The sequence below is a fragment of the Pogoniulus pusillus genome, chromosome 1, assembly GCF_015220805.1.
Source record: "Pogoniulus pusillus isolate bPogPus1 chromosome 1, bPogPus1.pri, whole genome shotgun sequence".
Classification (NCBI taxonomy): domain Eukaryota; kingdom Metazoa; phylum Chordata; class Aves; order Piciformes; family Lybiidae; genus Pogoniulus; species Pogoniulus pusillus.
The window spans coordinates 22,902,635-22,921,631 of record NC_087264.1 but is presented as its reverse complement, the minus strand read 5'-3'; the positions used below and the strand labels follow the sequence as shown (position 1 = coordinate 22,921,631).

The 18,997-nt window shown below is 47.2% G+C and overlaps 1 protein-coding gene across 1 annotated transcript; it reads right to left on the bottom strand.

Moving 5' to 3' along the window:
• Positions 1-1,852: 1,852 nt before the first annotated feature.
• Positions 1,853-18,961, bottom strand: ATP6V1D (ATPase H+ transporting V1 subunit D). Its single transcript, XM_064143993.1, has 9 exons — positions 18,733-18,961; positions 15,147-15,264; positions 13,007-13,086; positions 10,406-10,473; positions 9,613-9,657; positions 8,382-8,485; positions 7,574-7,640; positions 4,971-5,049; positions 1,853-2,696 (listed from the first exon to the last, which is right to left on the bottom strand). Exons 1-9 carry the CDS (start codon positions 18,771-18,773, stop codon positions 2,555-2,557), a joined length of 744 nt encoding a protein of 247 aa, XP_064000063.1. The 5' UTR covers positions 18,774-18,961; the 3' UTR covers positions 1,853-2,554.
• Positions 18,962-18,997: the final 36 nt, after the last annotated feature.

Genomic DNA, 18,997 nt, shown 5'->3' with positions numbered 1-18,997 from the left:
CTATTTCTAGTCTTTAAGAGTTTTCTTTCTGCTGTCTTGCTGTATGTGTCATAGATGCTGTCACCCAGCAGTGCCAGAGAAGATGCTCCCTCTTCCTTCTGATGCTGTGCCTCCAGTGGGAGAGGCAGCGTTGTCTCCTCCAGTCTACAGCTGCTTGTTTTCAAGCTGGGTCTGTATCTTACAGAAGAGTACGGACTTAACCTGCCTTCATCTTCAGAAGAGAAAAGAAATGGCCTTGTGCTTCATACAATTAACTTTTCAAGGTGCTAAGAGAAATTAATTATCATAGAATGGTTTTGGTTGGAAGGGAGCTCAAAGCTCATCCAGTTCACAGTATCACAGTATCAACAAGGTTGGAAAAGACCTCACAGATCATCAAGTCCAACCCTTCACCACAGAGCTCAAGGCCAGACCATGGCACCAAGTGCCACATCCAATCTTGCCTTGAACAGCCCCAGGGACGGCGACTCCACCACCTCCCCGGGCAGCCCATTCCAGTGTCCAATGACTCTCCCAGTGAAGAACTTTCTCCTCACCTCCAGCCTAAATTTCCCCTGGCGCAGCCTGAGGCTGTGTCCTCTCGTTCTGGTGCTGGCCACCTGAGAGAAGAGAGCAACCTCCTCCTGGCCACAACCTCCCCTCAGGTAGTTGTAGACAGCAATAAGGTCACCCCTGAGCCTCCTCTTCTCCAGGCTAACCAATCCCAGCTCCCTCAGCCTCTCCTCGTAGGGCTGTGCTCGAGGCCTCTCCCCAGCCTCGTCGCCCTTCTCTGGACACGCTCAAGCATCTCAGTGTCCCTCCTAAACTGGGGGGCCCAGAACTGAACGCAGTACTCAAGGTGAGGTCTAACCAGTACAGAGTACAGGGGCAGAATGACCTCCCTGCTCCTGCTGACCACACCATTCCTGATGCAGGCCAGGATCCAGCCCTCTCCCACTAGAATAGGTCACTCAGGGCCTCATCCAACCTGGCCTTGAATACCTCCCTGGGCAACCTGTGCCAGTGTCTCACCACCCTTTCTTTGCCACTTCCCTTGCATCTGCATTTAAGTGGTGGTTTATGTTTTAAACAAAGTGCTTACTTTGAAGAGACTACTAGTACTAGGAACAAGGAGCTAGCATTACTGCTAGGGCATGTGTTCAGTTTGCTGATTGCAAACTGCTGTCTGTAGAAGAACAGCCCTTCAAACTGAGCAGCCTTCAGCAACAAGCCTGCTTGTCAGCCACTCTTCTAGACTCCTAATTCAGCACAGATGGACTGCTGCAAACCTGCTTTGCCTCCCAAACTACTGGTTGCAATTAAGACTTGGAGCAAGCTGTAACTAGATACTTGTTTCTCTGTGTTTGTGGCAGGGAGAGTAGCTCCTGTGAAGACAGAGTGAAATTCAGAGTTGGGGCTGTTCAGTCTGGAGAAGAGGAGGCTCCCCAGGTAACCTTCTTGTGGCCTTTCACTATCTGAAGGGGGCTACAAAAAAGCTGGGGAGAGACTTTTCAGGATATCAAGGAGTCACAGGACAAGTGAGAATGGAGCAAAGCTGGAGGTGGGGAGATTCAGGCTGGAGGTGAGGAGGAAGTTGTTTAGCATGACAGTGGTGAGAGGCTGGAATGGGTTGCCCAGGGAGGTAGTTGAGGCCCCGTCCCTAGAGGTATTTAAGGCTAGGCTGGATGAGGCTGTGGGCAGCCCGATCTAGGGTAGGGTGTCCCTGCCCATGACAGGGGAGTTGGAACTAGACAATCTTTGCGGTCCCTTTCAACCCTGACTGATTCTATGATTCTGTTCTATGACTCTCCTTACTTAGCTAAAGCAGTGAAGGATAAGTGAATGTGGACACTGTGCCCAGTGTGGCTGGGGGTAATGGATGAAGTAAAGGTTTTATTTTGAAATCAATGTGATAAGCTTTTGAGACTGCCATCTACTAGCAGCTTCAGCCAGACACCAGATCTCTGAGCATTTGAAATGTTTAATTGTTTCTAGCACAGACAGTACACAAGTTGGCAGAACCCCTAAAACCATAGATGCTTTAGGCCAGTGGTAACAATCGTGCAACAAAAACAAATCACAGAAGACTGTGGATTTCATCTACAGGTTAGAAAACTAGAGCTGCCTCTGGTGACACTTGACTTCAGCTGTGTCAATACCTGCTGTAAGCAACCTGAACAGCAGCAGTTCAACAGTAAAGAACATTACATGCATCTCCCTCCCTAAATAATGTTTCCTTCTGCTTGCACTAGGAAGGGTAGCAATTAAAGAGGAATTTGATCAGGCAGAACCAGAATCATCCTGCAAAGATAGTCATTCCAACTGAGTGAAGAAACACACAACAGAAGGCTTTCCTGATAATGAAGCACCTCCCTCATCTCTGCTTTTCCTCCTGTGCTGCAGTCAGTTTCCCAGATTTCTAATCTCCAAGGAGAAATCCACAGTCTGTTCGACTCAAGACTTGTACACCGAGAAGCCATGTAAGTATCTCTGAGGCAACATGTCCTGAATTATATTGCAACCTGACATTCTGTATTCTGGGTCCCCTGCTTCATCATATAACAGCTGTGTTGGGTTACTCAAAGAGAAGGTCTTCATCCTTCTCTTCTGCTAAGAGATTGGCTGGTTCCTGCTCCCCGCCAGCAGCTCTCCGCAGGTCCCGTTCTTTCTCAGACTTTTCTTTTAATACTTTCTTCTTTTCCTGGATCTTCTTCAACCTGTGAAGGAAGAGAAATTTGTCTGTGGAATGTACTTTCATAAGAAAGGCTGGCAGCAATGATGCCATACAATTTAGGTGTGAGAAAGCCACCTGCAGAAGTTCCCCAGGAAACAAAAATCCTGTACCGTGCAGCAGAAGGCTTTTGTTGCAAACTGCTGCCATTAGAAAGCTTCATCTCTGCAGATGAATTCATTTCTTCATTCCAACTATGAATTACATGGACATTAAACACTACTTTACACTACTCTGCTTGTCTTTAAGTTAATTCTCCTTTCATTTATTTCAGGTCTGGCATTTTTGCTTCAGCTAGCCCAGAACACTGACCTCTCTGGCTGTGCTGGTTTGAGGCTAATTGGAATATTTTAATGAGAGAAATTAGATCATTGGCTGTGACAAGAAAATAACAGTGATGTCTGTATTGCCCATTTGTTCTGCTGAGACATACAAAACACAGGAAACCATCTGCCTGGCCATCACCCACTTCGCTATCTCTGCCTGAACCTACCTAACTCAAACTAATCATCGTTCTGATACCTCTTGCTGACCTTTCACAGCTTTCCCTGCATATAAGGAGGTTTCTGAGGTAAGAGAAGGGGTGGAGAGAAGGTGGGGTGAGTGGCTGGGAGCCCCTCTTGGGCAGTCTGGCTGCTGGGAGGAGTTTTCTATTTCTGTATTACGTTTAACTTGTGTATTACTGCATGTAGTTGTAAATATCTGCTTAAGGATATGGTTTAAGGTGAATCTTGTAGAGTAGGGTTATAGAATCATAGAATCAACCAGGTTGGAAGAGACCTCCAAGATCATCCAGCCCAACCTAGCACCCAGCCCTGTCCAGTCAACCAGACCATGGCACTAAGTGTCCCATCCAGGCTTTGCTTGAACATCTCAAGGCAAAACGACTCCACCACCTCCCTGGGCAGCCCATTCCAATGCCAATCACTCTCTGGCAACAACTTCCTCCTAACATCCAGCCTAGAGCTCCTCTGGTGAGACTGTGTCCCCTTGTTCTGTTGCTGGTTGCCTGGCAGAAGAGACCAACCCCACCTGGTTACAGCCTCCCTTCAGGTAGTCGGAGACAGCAATGAGCTCTGCCCTGAGCCTCCTCTTCTGCAGGCTGCACACCCCCAGCTCCCTCAGCCTCTCCTCACAGGGCTGTGCTCCAGGCCCCTCCCTAGCCTTGCTGCTCTTGTCTGGACATGTTCCATTACCTCAACATCTCTCTTGAATTGAGGAGCCCAGAACTGGACACAGCACTCCAGGTGTGTGCAACCTCCCTTGTCCTGCTGGCCACACTTGTTTCTGATCCAGGCCAGGTTGCCATTGGCTCCCCTGGCCACCTGGCCACACTGCTGGTTCATGTTCAGCCTACTGAACATGAGGTCGAACTTGGTGATCCTGAGGGTCTTTTCCAGCTTGTATGTTTCTGTGATATTGTATATCTTTTGCTTGCAAATTGTGCCATACACCTTCCTTAACTTCCACCTGACTGAGCTAGTCTGCTGAATTCCTAGCTGTGTGTTGGGGGAGAGAGGGAAACTCCCAAACCTGCACAATGGCAGCAGAGTCCTTAAAGCAGAACACAGAATCACTGAATTAACCAGGTTGGAAAAGATCCCTAAGATCTTCGAGTCCAACCTATCACCTAACCCTTCTCATTAACTAACCCATGGCACTAAGTGCCTCAATCCAGGCTCCTTTTAAACACCTCCAGGGCTGGAGACTCCACCTTCCTGGGCAGAGTTAAGACATTAAAGCACAACACCTCACTGTACTGTCTCAGATCATTCCCTATGGAAGAATGATAATGACAGCTGTGTCCAACCTGGTTGTAGAGGTTCATTTGTAGCTTTCAGATAAGCAACTGCAGATCTCCAAACACCCAGCCCTGGACACTCAGTATGTAGCAAGAGCCCGGTTACATTTAACAGATTTGGTGAATAGTTCATAGAATCAGTCAGGGTTGGAAGGGACCACAAAGATTGTCTAGTTCCAACCCCCCTGCCATGGGCAGGGACACCCTAGAGCAGCCTTAGCCACAGCCTCGTCCAGCTTGGCCTTAAACACCTCCAGGGATGGGGCCTCAGCCATCTCCCTGGGCAGCCCATTCCTGGCTCTCACTACTCCTGTGCTGAAGAGCTTCCTCCTCACACCTAGCCTGAACCTACTCAGCTCCAGCTTTGCTCCATTCCCCCTAGTCCTGTCACTCTTGTAGGTCCCTTCTGAGGAATGGTCTCTTTCAGAAAGGGAGCAGCCTAGTGTTTTAGATGCATACCTGTAAAATTCTTCTCGTTCTCGTTCATCCAGTTCTGTGATGATATAAGAAAGAGTGCGCTCGATCCTGGGAATAATCACTAAAAAAGGGGGGAAACAAAGGGGAAGTTGTTGGGCTGATATTAGCCAGGAAGTTACTCAATCATAGAATAGAATCATAGAATCAGACAGGTTGGAAGAGACCTCCAAGCTCATCCAGTCCATCTATCACCCAGCCCTAGCCAATAAACCACACCATGACACTAAGTGCCTCATCCAGGCTTTGCTTCAACACCTCCGGGGATGGTGAATGCCAGGGATGTCCTGCCTGGGCAGACCATTCCAACGCCAATCACTCTCTCTGTGCAGTGAACAGATGGTTTTGGAAGTCATCTCTCTGGGCCAGGGGACACTGACATGTCTTTCATAGTATTTTATTATGGACAAATACACAAAATTGTTTTTTCAGTAAGCCAGTTCCTGAAGTAGGATTCTGAATATCACCAGTTCCCCTATACATGTTCTTCTGAAAGCTGCAGTGGAATTAAGCACTGATCCCTGATTCTTTGTAAAGTCCTTTTTTTGCTGTGCAAGTGTGCTGGTTTGAAGCTAGTTAGAATGTTCTGGTGAGAAGAACTAGATGCTAGGCTGTGAAAAGGAACCAATGAAGAGGTCTGCTGCACTCATAGGCTTGCTGAGATGGATAAGAACAAGAACACAAACATAGATAACAGTCTCCTTCCAGGCTTTGTGGGCCAGACTTCTCTATAACCTAACCTGCCATCTGTGTGACTAATCCTTCTGCTTCCTAACCCCCCTGGCCAACCCTCTAAACTACCTTGAGGCATAAGACAAGGTCAAGGTCTTGGGTAGGGTAGAGAGGTGGGAGGAAGGTGGAAGGGTGGTTGGGAGCCCCTCCTGGGGACTCTGGTTTCTGGCAGAGCTGTTGTGTTTCTGTATCACTTTTTAACTTGTATAGTTCTGTATAGATTGTAACTATCTGCTTGTATCTTGGGCTAAGACCCAGATCGACTGAGTCTAGTCTGAGTGATTTTCTTAAGTGTGTGGGGGCAGGGAACACCCAAACCATCACAAGGTAGTACTTAAGAAATTGCAGGAAACAAATGTACAAACAACAGCAGGCAGGAAAGGAATTCAGATGACAGAAAAACAGTAGAGCATTGTCACTGGGACTCTCCTGTAACACAACCTGAAAATACGTTACCAAGTTTTCATTCTGGAAACCAACTCAACAGTTCCATCCAAAAGCAACAAAAAAAGAAGTCACCAGCACCACTGGACACCACCATGGCAGTTTTAAAACCTATTATCCTAGCTGTTAGAAGAGCTTAATCACAGAACCAGGTCGGTAAAGACCTCTGGGATCATCGAGTCCAACCTATCACCTAACCCTTCTCATTAACTAAACCATGGCACTAAGTGCCTCACCCAGCCTCCTCTTAAACACCTCTAAAGAAGGAGGACTCCACCACCTCCCTGGGCAGCCCATTCCAATGCCAATCACCCTTGCTGTGAAGAATGTCTTCATAATGTCCAGCCTAAACCTATCCTGGCACAGCTTGAGGCTGTGTTTTCTTGTTCTGACACTGGAGGCCTGGGGGGAGAGCCCAACCCCACCTGGCCACAACCTCCCTTCAGGGAGCTGCAGACAGCAATGAGCTCTGCCCTGAGCCTCCTCTTCTGCAGGCTGCACACCCCCAGCTCCCTCAGCCTCTCCTCACAGGGCTGTGCTCCAGGCCCCTCCCCAGCCTTGCTGCCCTTCTCTGGGTACCTTCCAGTACCTCAACATCTCTCTTAAATTGAGGAGTCCAGATCTGGACACAGCACTCAAGTTGTGGCCTGACCAGTGCTGAGTACAGGGGCAGAAGGACCTTTCTTGTCCTGCTGGCCACACTTGTTTCTGATCCAGGCCAAGATGCCATTGGCCTTCTTGGTTACCTGGGCACACTGCTGCCTCATGTTCAGCTGCCAACCAGTACTCCCAGGTCCCTTTCTGTCTGGCTGCTCTCAGGCACTCTGTCCCCAGCCTGTAGCACTACATGAGGTTGTAGTGGCCAAAGTGCAGAACCCTGCACTAGGACTTGTTAAAACTCCTGGCACTGGACTGTGCATACCTGTGCAGCCTGTCCAGGTCCCTCTGCAGAGCACCTCTGCCATCTAAACAGATCAAGACATACTCCCATCTTCATGTCAGCTGCAAACTCATTGATGTACCTTACAAATGACCAGGGATCAGTGCTTACTCATTTCCATACGCAGAAGCATCCTGTCTTTGGTTTCTAGCATGCAGACTTGACCAGTTAAGTTGAAGTCACTAGCAGAGACTTCAAAATGCTTGTGAAATCTTTGTTGTAAAGGTTCTCAACACAACTTCCTGATTGCTTTCTCATGGTGGCACATTCATTTATCTCTGTGCACTCTACTGCACCAGGCTCCTCCTTTCTGTTCTCACTAGCAGCATGTTCCATTGCACTGCTTTCTCAAGACTTCTTGAACTGGTTAGAAATCCTGCTGAGAAAGCACCTGACTGCTTTCTGTGACCCTGCTCCCCATCTTGCATGGAGACAGAAAATCCTCATGCATCCCAAATGGAAAAGTACTCACCATGTTCAATTGCATTCACACGCCTGTTTGTGATTTTAATGGCTTCATCCAATGTAACAAAGGATGTCTGAGGGAATGGGATTCAGTAATTAATACACAACAAGGCAAATTCAGCACTTCCATCAATTCATTACACACAGAGTGCACGAAAGCCAAAGCCAAGTCCACAGTGTAGCTTTACAGGCCTCGTCCTTGGTAGAAGCAGACTTTTTTCTGCTCCTGTCAGCAGCATGCTAAACACTGAACAACAGCAGTTTGGACCAACGCCCCAGATAAAGTTACTTCTTAGCATTAAGGAGTAAGGACTTCTTTGAAGCAGTAATGTAACTCTTTTATGGCAGGAACGGGTTTGTAACTTTGTACAGCACTGGGATTACAGGACAATACTACAGCTCAAAGTACCGAGCTACAGTCATAGAATCAAGCAGGTTGGAAGAGACCTCCAAGCTCAGCCAGTCCAATCTATTACCCAGCCTTATCCAGTCAACCAGGCCATGGCAGTAAGTGCCTCATCCAGGCTTTGCTTGAACACCTCCAGGGACGGAGACTCCACCACTTCCCTGGGCAGCCCATTCCAATGCCAATCACTCTCTCTGACAACAACTTCCTCCTAACATCCAGCCTAGACTTCCCCCGGCACAACTTGAGACTGTGTCTCCTTGTTCTATTGCTGGTTGTCTGGGAGAAAAGACCAACCCCCACCTGGCTACAACCTCCCTTCAAGTAGTGTAGACTGAGACCACGTTAGTTTCAGCTCAGAACAGTGAGAAACCAATTATCTCCATCTTTTTTTTCCCCTCCCACCAACCTGTAAGGAGGCCAGTTCCACAAGCAGCTCCACAGCTTTGGCATAGTTCCTTTTCAGCTTAGCCAGCTGTTCCCCACCTCTGGCCAAGCCAGTCAGCTCATAGCCTGAAAAAAACAACAAAACACACAAAAAAACCCTAATAAAACACCAAATGGTTACTGGTTGCCATTGCTGCTATGGCATTTTCTTTCAGTGCTTTACAAACAGCTCAGCAAGTGATGAGCCCATTAACAGATTGTCTTTATGGTGGTTTGTGTTACCAGATTCTTGTTTGTGTCCAAAGACCTACCAGTCTCAAAAGCTGGTAATTCAAGACAAACCTTCTCCTCAACTGAGTAACTTACTGATTTAGTGAGGTGAAATCTCCTACAGGCCTTAATAACCTCTCCACATCACAGGAACAGGGCAAGTATACAGGAAGTAAGTATGCTCATGCCTGTGATGTGAACTGCCTTCTCAGCAGGGCATGGCATTTTTTAACTCACACAGAATAATCCTATGTATGTGTAAGAGAAAGTAGTTGTTCTCCACAGTACAGGCTGGGGGATCAGGTGTTAAGAGAGCAGCCCTGTGGAAAGGGACTTGGTGGATGAGAAGCTGGACATGAGCAGACAGTGCAGGCTTGCAGCACAGAAGGCAAATCATATCCTGGGCTGCATCAAAAGAAGTGTAGCCAGAGAGGTGACTCTGCCACTTCGCTCTGGTAAGACCTCACCTGGAGTACTGCATCCAGCTCTGGAGTCCTCATTATAGGAAGAACATGGAGCTGATGGAATAGGTGCAGAGGAGGGCCATGAAAATGATCAGAGGGTTGGAGCAGCTCTGCTATGAGGACAGGCTGAGGCAGATAGGGGTGTTCAGTCTGGGGAGGAAGAGGCTCCAGGGGGACCTAATAGCAGCCTGCCAGTACCTGAAGGGGGCCTACAGGAAGAATGCAGAGAAGCTGTTTACAAGGGCCTACAGTGACAGGACAAGGGGCAATGGGTTCAAGCTTGAGAAAAGCAGATTTAGACTGAATGTTGAAAACAAGTTTTCACTGTGAGGGTGGTGGAGCCCTGGACCAGGTTGGCCAGAGAGGTGGTTGAGACCCCTTCCCTGGAGACATTCACGGTGAGGCCTGACTGGGCCCTGGGTGACCTGGGCTAGTGGGGATGTGTCTGCTGACTGCAGGGGACCAGACTAAATGACCTCTAAAGGTCCCTTCCAGCCCAGACCATTCTATGATACTTACTGTCCCCTCCTTCCTGGTAATGCTCAAAAACTGGCAAGGTTACACCTGATGAAAGTGAACAAGAATGCATGTCAGAGACACAAAGAGTTGTAGATTTCTTAAGCACAACTCACTTCTAACCCATTCACTTCTAAAATACCTGTAGCCTCAAAAAGATTTGTTTCCAAATTCTACCTATGGAGCTTGGCACAATAAAGTCATGCAAGTTCTGACATCTTAACATGAAACTTTAGAAGTGTATTCAGATCAGAGAGAAATGGAGGGAAGTATTCCAATTCACTCCAAGTTCAGGTTTATTTTGTTTCTGTTCTGTAATACATTGCTTGTGCTTAAGGAATATTCTAATCACTCAATCCTGATCTATCTTGCTTTTTCTTCACAGACCATTATTGAGATTTCATTTCCTGACACTGATGTAAATGTTGAGACTTCATTTCCTGTTACATTTTTTTCAGTAAAGCTCTATGGATGTTATGCTTTGTTTGAAGATCTAGAAATGAGACTGCAGTTTATCACAGGATCACACAGAATGACAGAAACAGCCAGGTAGGATCACCAAGTCCAACCTATGCAAACTAACTGAATTCGCTAAAGTAAATAAATATAAACATTATTAAGTTGTATGTGGGGGAAAAAAAATATCCAAACAGCAAATTACAAGAGTTGATACTTTTAGATGAGTAAGAGAAATCAAGGAGAGAAAGCAGTGTTTGGATACATTTCTTCATATTTCAGAGTCTCCTCCCAAAATTCCCTTCAGAGCTGAAATATTTCTATTATGAAAAACAGTCACCTGCTACGTTGTCTTTTTTAGCTCTGACCTTGACTTGAGCTTTGTTGACGTTTTGGATCACAGTGGTACTGCAAGGAAGAACACACACATCTTTATCAGGAAAGCTGAAGTGGTTCATTAAGTCAAAATCGTATACAGAAGTTCTAAAGGACATCTGAGAGTTGTCTTTAACTCAGTTCCCTGAGCAATTCATTGCACAGACTTGGAAGCTAACACAGAGGCTCTGAGGTGACCTTCTTGTGGCCTATCACTGTCTCAAGGGGGCCTACAAAAAAGCTGGGGAAGGACTTTTCAGGCTAAGAGGGAGTGACAGGACGAGGGGGAATGGAGCAAAGCTGGAGGTGGGTAGGTTCAGGCTGGACATGAGGAGGAAGTTGTTCAGCCTGAGTGGTGAGAGGCTGGAATGGGTTGCCCAGGGAGGTGGTTGATGCCCTATGCCTGGAGGTGTTCAAGGCCAGGCTGGATCGGGCTCTGGCGAGCCTGCTCTAGGGTAGGGTGTCCCTGCACATGGCAGGGGGATTGGAACTGGATGATCCTTGTGGTCCCTTCCAACCCTGACTGGTTCTATGAAAATGTAAAAGATACAGTCTCTGAAAGGTAACTTTAGAAATGTCTTAGACCAAGTGCACCAAGCATAGCTAAAAAACATATTTTACCATATCTGGTAAAATACTTTCAAGTATTTTAATAACATTGAGTTTTTTTCCCCATAGAAATGAAGGAATTTCAAAGCTTCAATGCAGACCAAGGCCACAAGGTTTGTAGGTATTTGTTCTTTCAGAGCACTTATGAGTTTGTTTACCCACTAACCCTATCACATATCCAAACTCAAGCTTGTAAAACAATTTAGCCTAAAGAACTCTAAAGTGTCCTAAGGTCTTCCACAAACAAATCACTACAGAAAACTCTACTACTAAAGTACAGTTTGCATACAGGGTGGAATCTGACTGCTGTTTATAGCTAAACACTGCAACTGGTTAGGACAGGAAACAGCACCATATCCAAATGAAAGGGCAAAAAGACTTTCCTCCAGCAGCACACAGGTTAGCTGGGTCTGTTCATTTAATTCTTCCCCATTAACTGCTAATACCATCAGCTGAATCATAGAATCAAGCAGGTTGGAAGAGACCTCCAAGATCATCCAGTCCAACCTAGCAACCAGCCCCATCCAATCAACCAGACCATGACACTAAGTGCCTCATCCAGTCTTGAACACCTCCAGGAACAGCAACTCCACCACCTCCCTGGGCAGCCCATTCCAATGCCAATCACTCTCTCTGACAACAACTTCCTCCTAACATCCAGCCTAGACCTCCCCTGGCACAGCTTGAGACTGTGTCCCCTTCTTCTGTTGCTGGTTGCCTGGCAGAAGAGACCAACCCTCCCTGGCTACAGCCTCCCTTCAGTTAGTTATAGACAGCAATGAGGTCAACCCTGAGCCTTCTCTTCTCCAAGCTGCACACCCCCAGCTCCCTCAGCCTCTCCTCACAGGGCTGTGCTCCAGGTCCCTCACCAACCTTGGTGCCCTTCTCTAGACAGGTTCCAGTACCTCAACACCTCTTTTGAATTGAGAAGCCCAGAACTGGACACAGCACTCAAGTTGTGGCCTGACCCGTGCTGAGTACAGGGGCAGAAGGAGCTCCCTTGTCCTACTGGCCACACTGTTCCTGATACAAGCCAGGATGCCACTGGCTCTCCTGCCCACCTGGGCACACTGCTGCCTCATCTTCAGCTACTCTCTACCAGTACTCCCAGGTCCCTTTCTTCCTGGCTGCTCTCAGCCACTGTGTCCCCAGCCTTGGGGTTGTTGTGGCCATTGTGTAGAACCCTGCACTTGCCCTTGTTAAATCTCAGCCCACTGGCCTCTGCCCACACATCCAGCCTGGCAAGGTCCCTCTGCAAGGCTTGCCTACCCTCCAACAGATCAACACCTGCTTCTAGCTTGGTGTCATCTCCAAACTTACTGATGACAGACTCAATCCCCTGGTCCAGATCATCAATTCAGATATTGAACGTTAGCACTTACCCAGCTTGATTCCACAATACCCAGTTACAACTGTAATTTATTAAAATCTAGTTAAAAATATACTACTGCAGATAAAAGATTTGTTTCCCCTCTCACATAAAGTCCTCATTAACCCCAGTGGGATGAGGTCATTGAGACAGGAGGGTAGAGCAGTTAATAAAATGACTGTATGTCTTCCTGAGAGAAAATAATCCACATTCCATCCAGCCCTCAAGCAAGATCAAAATAAAGAGTTCAGTTCTCCCCTGTAAATTCTGTTTTCCCTACATTTTAGATTTCAAGTTGCAGAAAGCAAGACCTTCTCAAATTAATGATTTGTAGGTAAAGCAAATTCTGTTATCTTCTCACTCTGTTCACCCTACACATCTTCATCATGCAAATTCTCTCACCCCTGCAGTGATGTCTGCCACCTTTACCTAATAGGATTCAGTTCATCCTCTCCTACCTTGTCCACTCTCTTTCTTATTTCTTTTTAAAGTGCATTTAAGAATTTACCTTTTTTCCTAAAAGAGAAATCAACAATATATTGATTGCTCTTTTCCACGGGTAAGACTTCCGCATGCTACAATCCTCACCTGAAATCTCCTGCTGTAAACTTTGCTTCAGCAAGTGAAAAGGCAGCTTCTCTCATCACCTCACCCATCAGCATCTTAGTCTGTATTAAAAAAAAAGGAAGAAAAAGAAGAGGAGAGGCAGCAAAGAAAAGGCACATCATTAGTGCTCTTCCAGGATAAACAGCTAGCACTATAAAGAGAAGAAATGGAAATTTAACAGTCAGAAAGTCTTGTACATGTAGCTCATTCCCAAACTCCAAATCTTAATTCCCAGATGAGTGGCAAAAACAAATATAAAAATTAGAAAAAAAGGAAAAAAGGGAAAATTAATCTGTTCACTGACCCAGTGCATACCTCTCAGAAATGGTAAAAGACTTTTCTGTCTTAATAATCAGACAATTCTACTACACGAGGGTAAATCACAACTTTAAGGGAGCTCAGTTGGAAAAGCCTTGTTTCATATTGTACTGAATACCAGGAGGCAGCTGAAGTTGTTTTTCAGGACACAGATGTACATAGCTTTGTGAAGCTCTGCTGTCCTCCTACTTCTTCCCCCCTCAATTTTCACACATATTAAGCCCTTGTAGCTAAAACCCATGCTGCTGAGACATAAGAGCAAGGAAACAACATGCTGGGTGCCAGGAGCTTGTCTGCAGCACAGCAATAAAATGTTACTGCTAAGCACAGATAGCGTAGCAGTTGCAGCCAGAACAGTACAACTGAGACCTATCTAGAGTGGTAGAATAGAATCACAGAATCTCTTAGATTGGCAAAGCCCTGCAAGCTCATCCAGTCCAATCATTAGTTTCACACTGACAACTCCTTGACCAAACCAAATCTCTCAGCACAACATCTCATCACTATGAATCACTATGGTTGGAAAGGAGCACCAGCATCAGCCAGTCCAACCTTCATCCCAGCAGCCTTCAGCACCAGACCATAGCCTCAAGTACCACATCCACTCTCCTCTTAAACACCTCCAGGGATGGTGACTCCACCACCTCCTTGGGCAGCCTGTTCCAGTGCCTGACCACCTGCTCAAGAAAGAACTTCCTCCCAACAGCCAACCTAAACCTGCCCTGATGCAACTTGAGGCCATTTCCCCTTGTCCTGTCATTAGTAACTGGGGAGAAGAGACCAGCTCCAGCCTCACTACAACCTTCTTTAAGGTAGTTGTAGAGGGCAATTAGGTCCCCTCTCAGCCTCCTCTTCTCCAGGCTAAACAAGCCCAGCTCCCTCAGCCGCTCCTCATAGCTCCTGTTTGCCAGAATAGAACAAGCCAGTTCAGGTTCTACTGAGTATCTTAAATCTGTCACTCATGTCACAAAGGAGGAAACAGGATACAGTGTTTCTTCATAAAGGAACAAGTTCCATCTGGACAAAACTGCTTCCTACTGTGCCTAGTCATGAAGTAACAGTCTAGATCTGAAGTATCCTCTCATGTCAGGTAAAGCAAGAAAGATGGGGATACAGAACATGTTCAATCTATTCCTAAAGTATGCCAGCATCTCAGGAGCTTTTCACTAGTGCAGAAGAGATGATGAAGAACTTGGGATACAAAAGAAAGCAGAACTTTGGCCTGGTTGGAATGAGGTGAAGAATATTAACTCTCACAAAATTTCTATGTGATTTCAGACAGAAAAAAAACCAACAAATTCAAACAGAATCATAGAATGCCTGGGGCTGCAAGGGACCTCAAAAACTCATACAGTCCAACCCCCTGCCAGAGCAGGATCTCCTAGACCAGATCACACAGGAACACATTCAGGCAGGTTTGGAATATCTCCAGAGAGGGAGACTCCATAACTCCCCTGGGCAGCCTGTTCCAGTGCTCTGTCACCCTCACACTGAAGATATTCCTCCTCATGTTTACATGAAACTTCCTATGCCAGCTTCCACCCATTGCCCCTTGTCCTGTAATCAGTCACCACCCAGCAGGGCCTGGCTCCAGCCTCCTGGCACTCATCCTGCACATCTTTATAAACACTGATGAGATCCAAAACCAAACCATAATTCTGCTCATCTGTCCTCAATAGCTTCATTCATAAAAAACAAGTTACCCACAAAGTTGTCCTACATTCCAGCCTACCTAATGAAGTTGGCAGAACAGGAAGATTTCAAATGAGGTGAGCCCACCAGAGGAAAATTCTCATTTACCTACCTCAATAATTTTCTTAAGGATCTGCCTGAATCGAAGTGTCAAAGCATCAGACTTTTTCTTCAAGAGGTTGCGACCTGTCTGGGCTCCTTTTAAACGAGCCTTCATGATGGTCTGAGCCCTGTTAAACAGAGGAATAAATAAAAATGTCCAGCAGCATCTGAAAGGATTAGCAGGAATCTTATGCAAAGACATGTGTGAAATGATGAAGCAACCACAAAATACTCAGTAAAACATGGTGGCCACTTCAGGACAGAGTTTTCTATTCCCACTTAAAGTCAAGGGAACTTATTACATAAAACCCTCCATCATCAGTGATAATTATACAAGGTTATTAGCTGCAAAATGAAGGAGCATGGGAAATTGACAAGTCATTTTTCAGTGCTTCCATAATATTTTTTCACTGTCCTTGAAGACTTACAAGTATCAGAAATCAAACTACCCCAAAGGTATTGCTGTTAAGCTTTTTTACTGCTATGTCACTTTCCCCTCATGGGATCACATTATTGAAGCTGTGTTCTGATTTTACAGAGCAGTAAGATAAATGCAGTCATACACCCTGGTTTAAGGACAATCAGAAAGTACAACGATTCCATATCTTCATATGCTGCACAGGAGGTTTACAGGGGAGGTTATTCTGCCCCTGTACTCAACACTGCTCAGGCCATATCTTGAGTGCTGTGTCCAGTTCTGGGCTCCTCAATTCAAGAAAGATGTTGAGGTACTGGAAGGTGTCCAGAGAAGGGAAGCAAGGCTGGGGAGGGGCCTGGAGCACAGCCCTGTGAGGAGAGGCTGAGGGAGCTGGGGGTGTGCAGCCTGCAGAAGAGGAGGCTCAGGGCAGACCTCATTGCTGTCTACAACTACCTGAAGGGAGGCTGTAGCTAGGTGGGGTTGGTCTCTTCTGCCAGGCAACCAGCAACAGAAGAAGGGGGGGACAGTCTCAAGCTGTGCTGGGGAAGGTCTAGGCTGGATGTTAGGAAGAAGTTGTTGCCACAGAGAGATTGGCATTGGAATGGGCTGCCCAGGGAAGTGGAGGAGTTTCTGTCTCTGGAGGTGTTGAAGCAAAGCCTGGCTGGGGCACTTAGTGCCATGGTCTGGTTGATTGGATGGGGCTGGGTGCTAGGTTGGACTGGATGAGCTTGGAGGTCTCTTCCAACCTGCTTGATGCTATGATTCTAAGCTACTTAAGACAATCACAAGTAACATCAGTCTAAGAGATAGCTGTAGGTGTGTATGTCCTTCACTTCCAGTAGCACATCTCCAGGTTTCTTGTACGGCATTAGGAACTGAAGAAGAATTTAACCTTACTTCTCTTTCTGCTGTGGAGTATATTTTAATTTGAGGAATCTCAGCACTTAACTAGGAGAGTAGGAATTGCATTACAAAAACCATACTCCGTGCTAACTCGAACTACCACTTTGCACATGCAACCACTGCCACAAAGGACAAAGCTGACACAAAGTCAACTCTATCTGTAAAAATCAGCCTTACACACTTCTTCCATGACCTTGGAGGTTCTGCCTACACAGTGGAACTCATTACTTTCCACAACTACTGGCATGTGATACGAATAAGTTCATTAAAATCTACCAAATCTTATGACTGAAAAGCACAAATATTTTCAGAACATTTTATGGGTTTAAAAAAAAAGGAGTAAAAAGGCAGCTTTAATTTCATGACATGCAGGTCTCTGTCACTACCTTGAACTAACTTGTTTGCCCTGCTCACCATCTGTCTGAGAGTAGCTGACCTTCCAGTTCAAGCAAGATTTCACAGGCTTTGAGTGCATTAAACAAAGTCTTGTTTACAGTCAAGGAGGCTGAGCAGCTTCTAATGACATACAGCACAGAAAAGGGTCATACCAGCAAGCCACTTCACAAAGATCAAAAAGAGAAACCAAGAGGGGGTGTGCAAAAAAACAAAGCTTGTGAAAGTCTGCTCTTTTAGTTAACTATAATTGTTGCAGAAGCAGGTCGGTTTTATTTTACCAAACTTACATTCTTGTCAAAACATCAGCTACATTATTGGTCTGTTACCTCACCTGAAACAAGGCTGTTAAATATTAAGCCTTCCTACATCACCACCTTCTTGTCTCAATGACTTATCAGCCTGCAAAAGCAGGTACCTTTTAAAAGTGGCCGACACGCCCTCTCCTAGGGTATGTGAATTACATGAAAGGAGTGTTATCAAAGCCAAGGAGAGAGCAGATGACTTAGCATATGCAGGAATTTATTTCTGAACTGAGTTTCCAAACAGAACTTTTACCATAGAATCAACCAGCTTGGAAGGGACCTCCAAGCTCATGCAGTCCAACCTACCATCCAGTCCTATCCAGTCAACCAGACCATGGCACTAAGAGCCCCATTTAGGCTTTGCTTGAACACCTCCAGGCATGGCGACCCCACCACCTCCCTGGGCAGCCCATTCCAATGCCAATCACTCTCGCTGTGAAAAATTTCCTGACATCCAGCCTGAACCTCTTCTGGCACAACTTGAGAGTGAGCCCCTCGTTCTGTTGCTGCTTGCCTGGCAGAAGAGACCAACCCCACCTGGCTACAACCTTCCTTCAGGTAGTTTTAGACAGCAGTGAGGTCTACCCTGAGCCTCCTATTCTGCAGGCTGCACACCCCCAGCTCCCTCAGCCTCTCCTCACAGGGCTGTGCTCCAGGTCCCTCACCAGCTTCGTTGCCCTTCTCTGGACATATTCCAGTACCTCAACATGACTCTTGAATTGAGGAGCTCAGAACTGGAATGTGATGTCGTGGAGGGTTTTTGAGGAGGAACTGAAGAGCATTATTGTAACAGCCATTTCATTAGCAGATCAGTTTGAATTGCTCCTGTTCATTCCAATGTTCTCAGCTTTCTGAGTGTTGTCAGGAGACATCTGATTTGATGACAAATACTTTGCTGTCAGGCTCTGGAAAATGACTTGCCTGCACACAGCCCTTTACACATTTTACTTCCTTCTTTTTTTAACACTTGATAGACAACCTCCTGTACAGCAGCATCATCTGTTACAAAGTGAAGGGAAGCCATGGGTCGATTTGCGCATTTTTTCTTACACGTATTTTACAGATTTATTAAAACAAAATATGTAAATAGCACACAGACGCTGGAAGCTGCTTGCGCTGCGGGACCCTGCAGGGCCCTCTGATGGCTGGCCGAGCTATTTCCGAGCCTGAACAGGGAAACAACATCTGGCTGCGGCCTTCAACTGCTCGTCGAAGTGTTCCCCACAGAACGCAGCAGGAAAGCCTGCCTGGAGGCGCAGAGGGCCGGGGCAGCAGCGGACACAGCCAGCGAAACGCTTCCCGGCGCCGGAGCCCAGCGGGGCCAGGGACCCAAAGCGCTCCCGCCTCGGCGGCCCCAGCACTGCCCCGTGCACGGCCGCAGCCCCCCTCACCCTCACCTCGGTGCTGACCCGCCCCTGCGGCACTGGTCGGGGAGCACAATCTGCCGCACCAGGACCCCGGCGCCCCGCATCGGAGCTGCGCCGGGGGGTGCCCAAGAGCCGCTCGCCTCTCAACCAGTGCGGCTCGCCCTCGACGCGCCCTCATGCTCGGCCCGGCCCACCCCGGCAGACACTCACATCCGTGACGGAAAGATCTCGATGCGGTCCTTGCCCGACATGGTGGCGGCAGGGGCAGCGGGGAGCAGAGGGCGGCGGGGCCGCTGCGGCTGTCACCGCTGCCTCCGTCACCGCCGCCTCACGTGACGCGCGCCCGCCGTCACCGCGCCCCGCCCGCGCGCCCGTCACGTGCCCCTCGAGGACAGGAAGGAAGAGGGGCGAGTGGCTCCCGCGGCCTGTTTGTGACGCCCGGAGGTCTCCGGCTCTGTCCACACCTCGCTGCTCT

Coding starts and splice junctions, on each gene's coding strand:
- ATP6V1D (XM_064143993.1), bottom strand. CDS start 18,773: ATGTCGGGCAAGGACCGCATCGAGATCTTTCCGTCACGGAT. Junction 15,265..18,732: donor GAGATCTTTCCGTCACGGAT/GTGAGTGTCTGC, acceptor TCTGTTTAACAG/GGCTCAGACCATCATGAAGG. Junction 10,474..13,006: donor TTTACAGCAGGAGATTTCAG/GTGAGGATTGTA, acceptor TCTTCCTTGCAG/TACCACTGTGATCCAAAACG.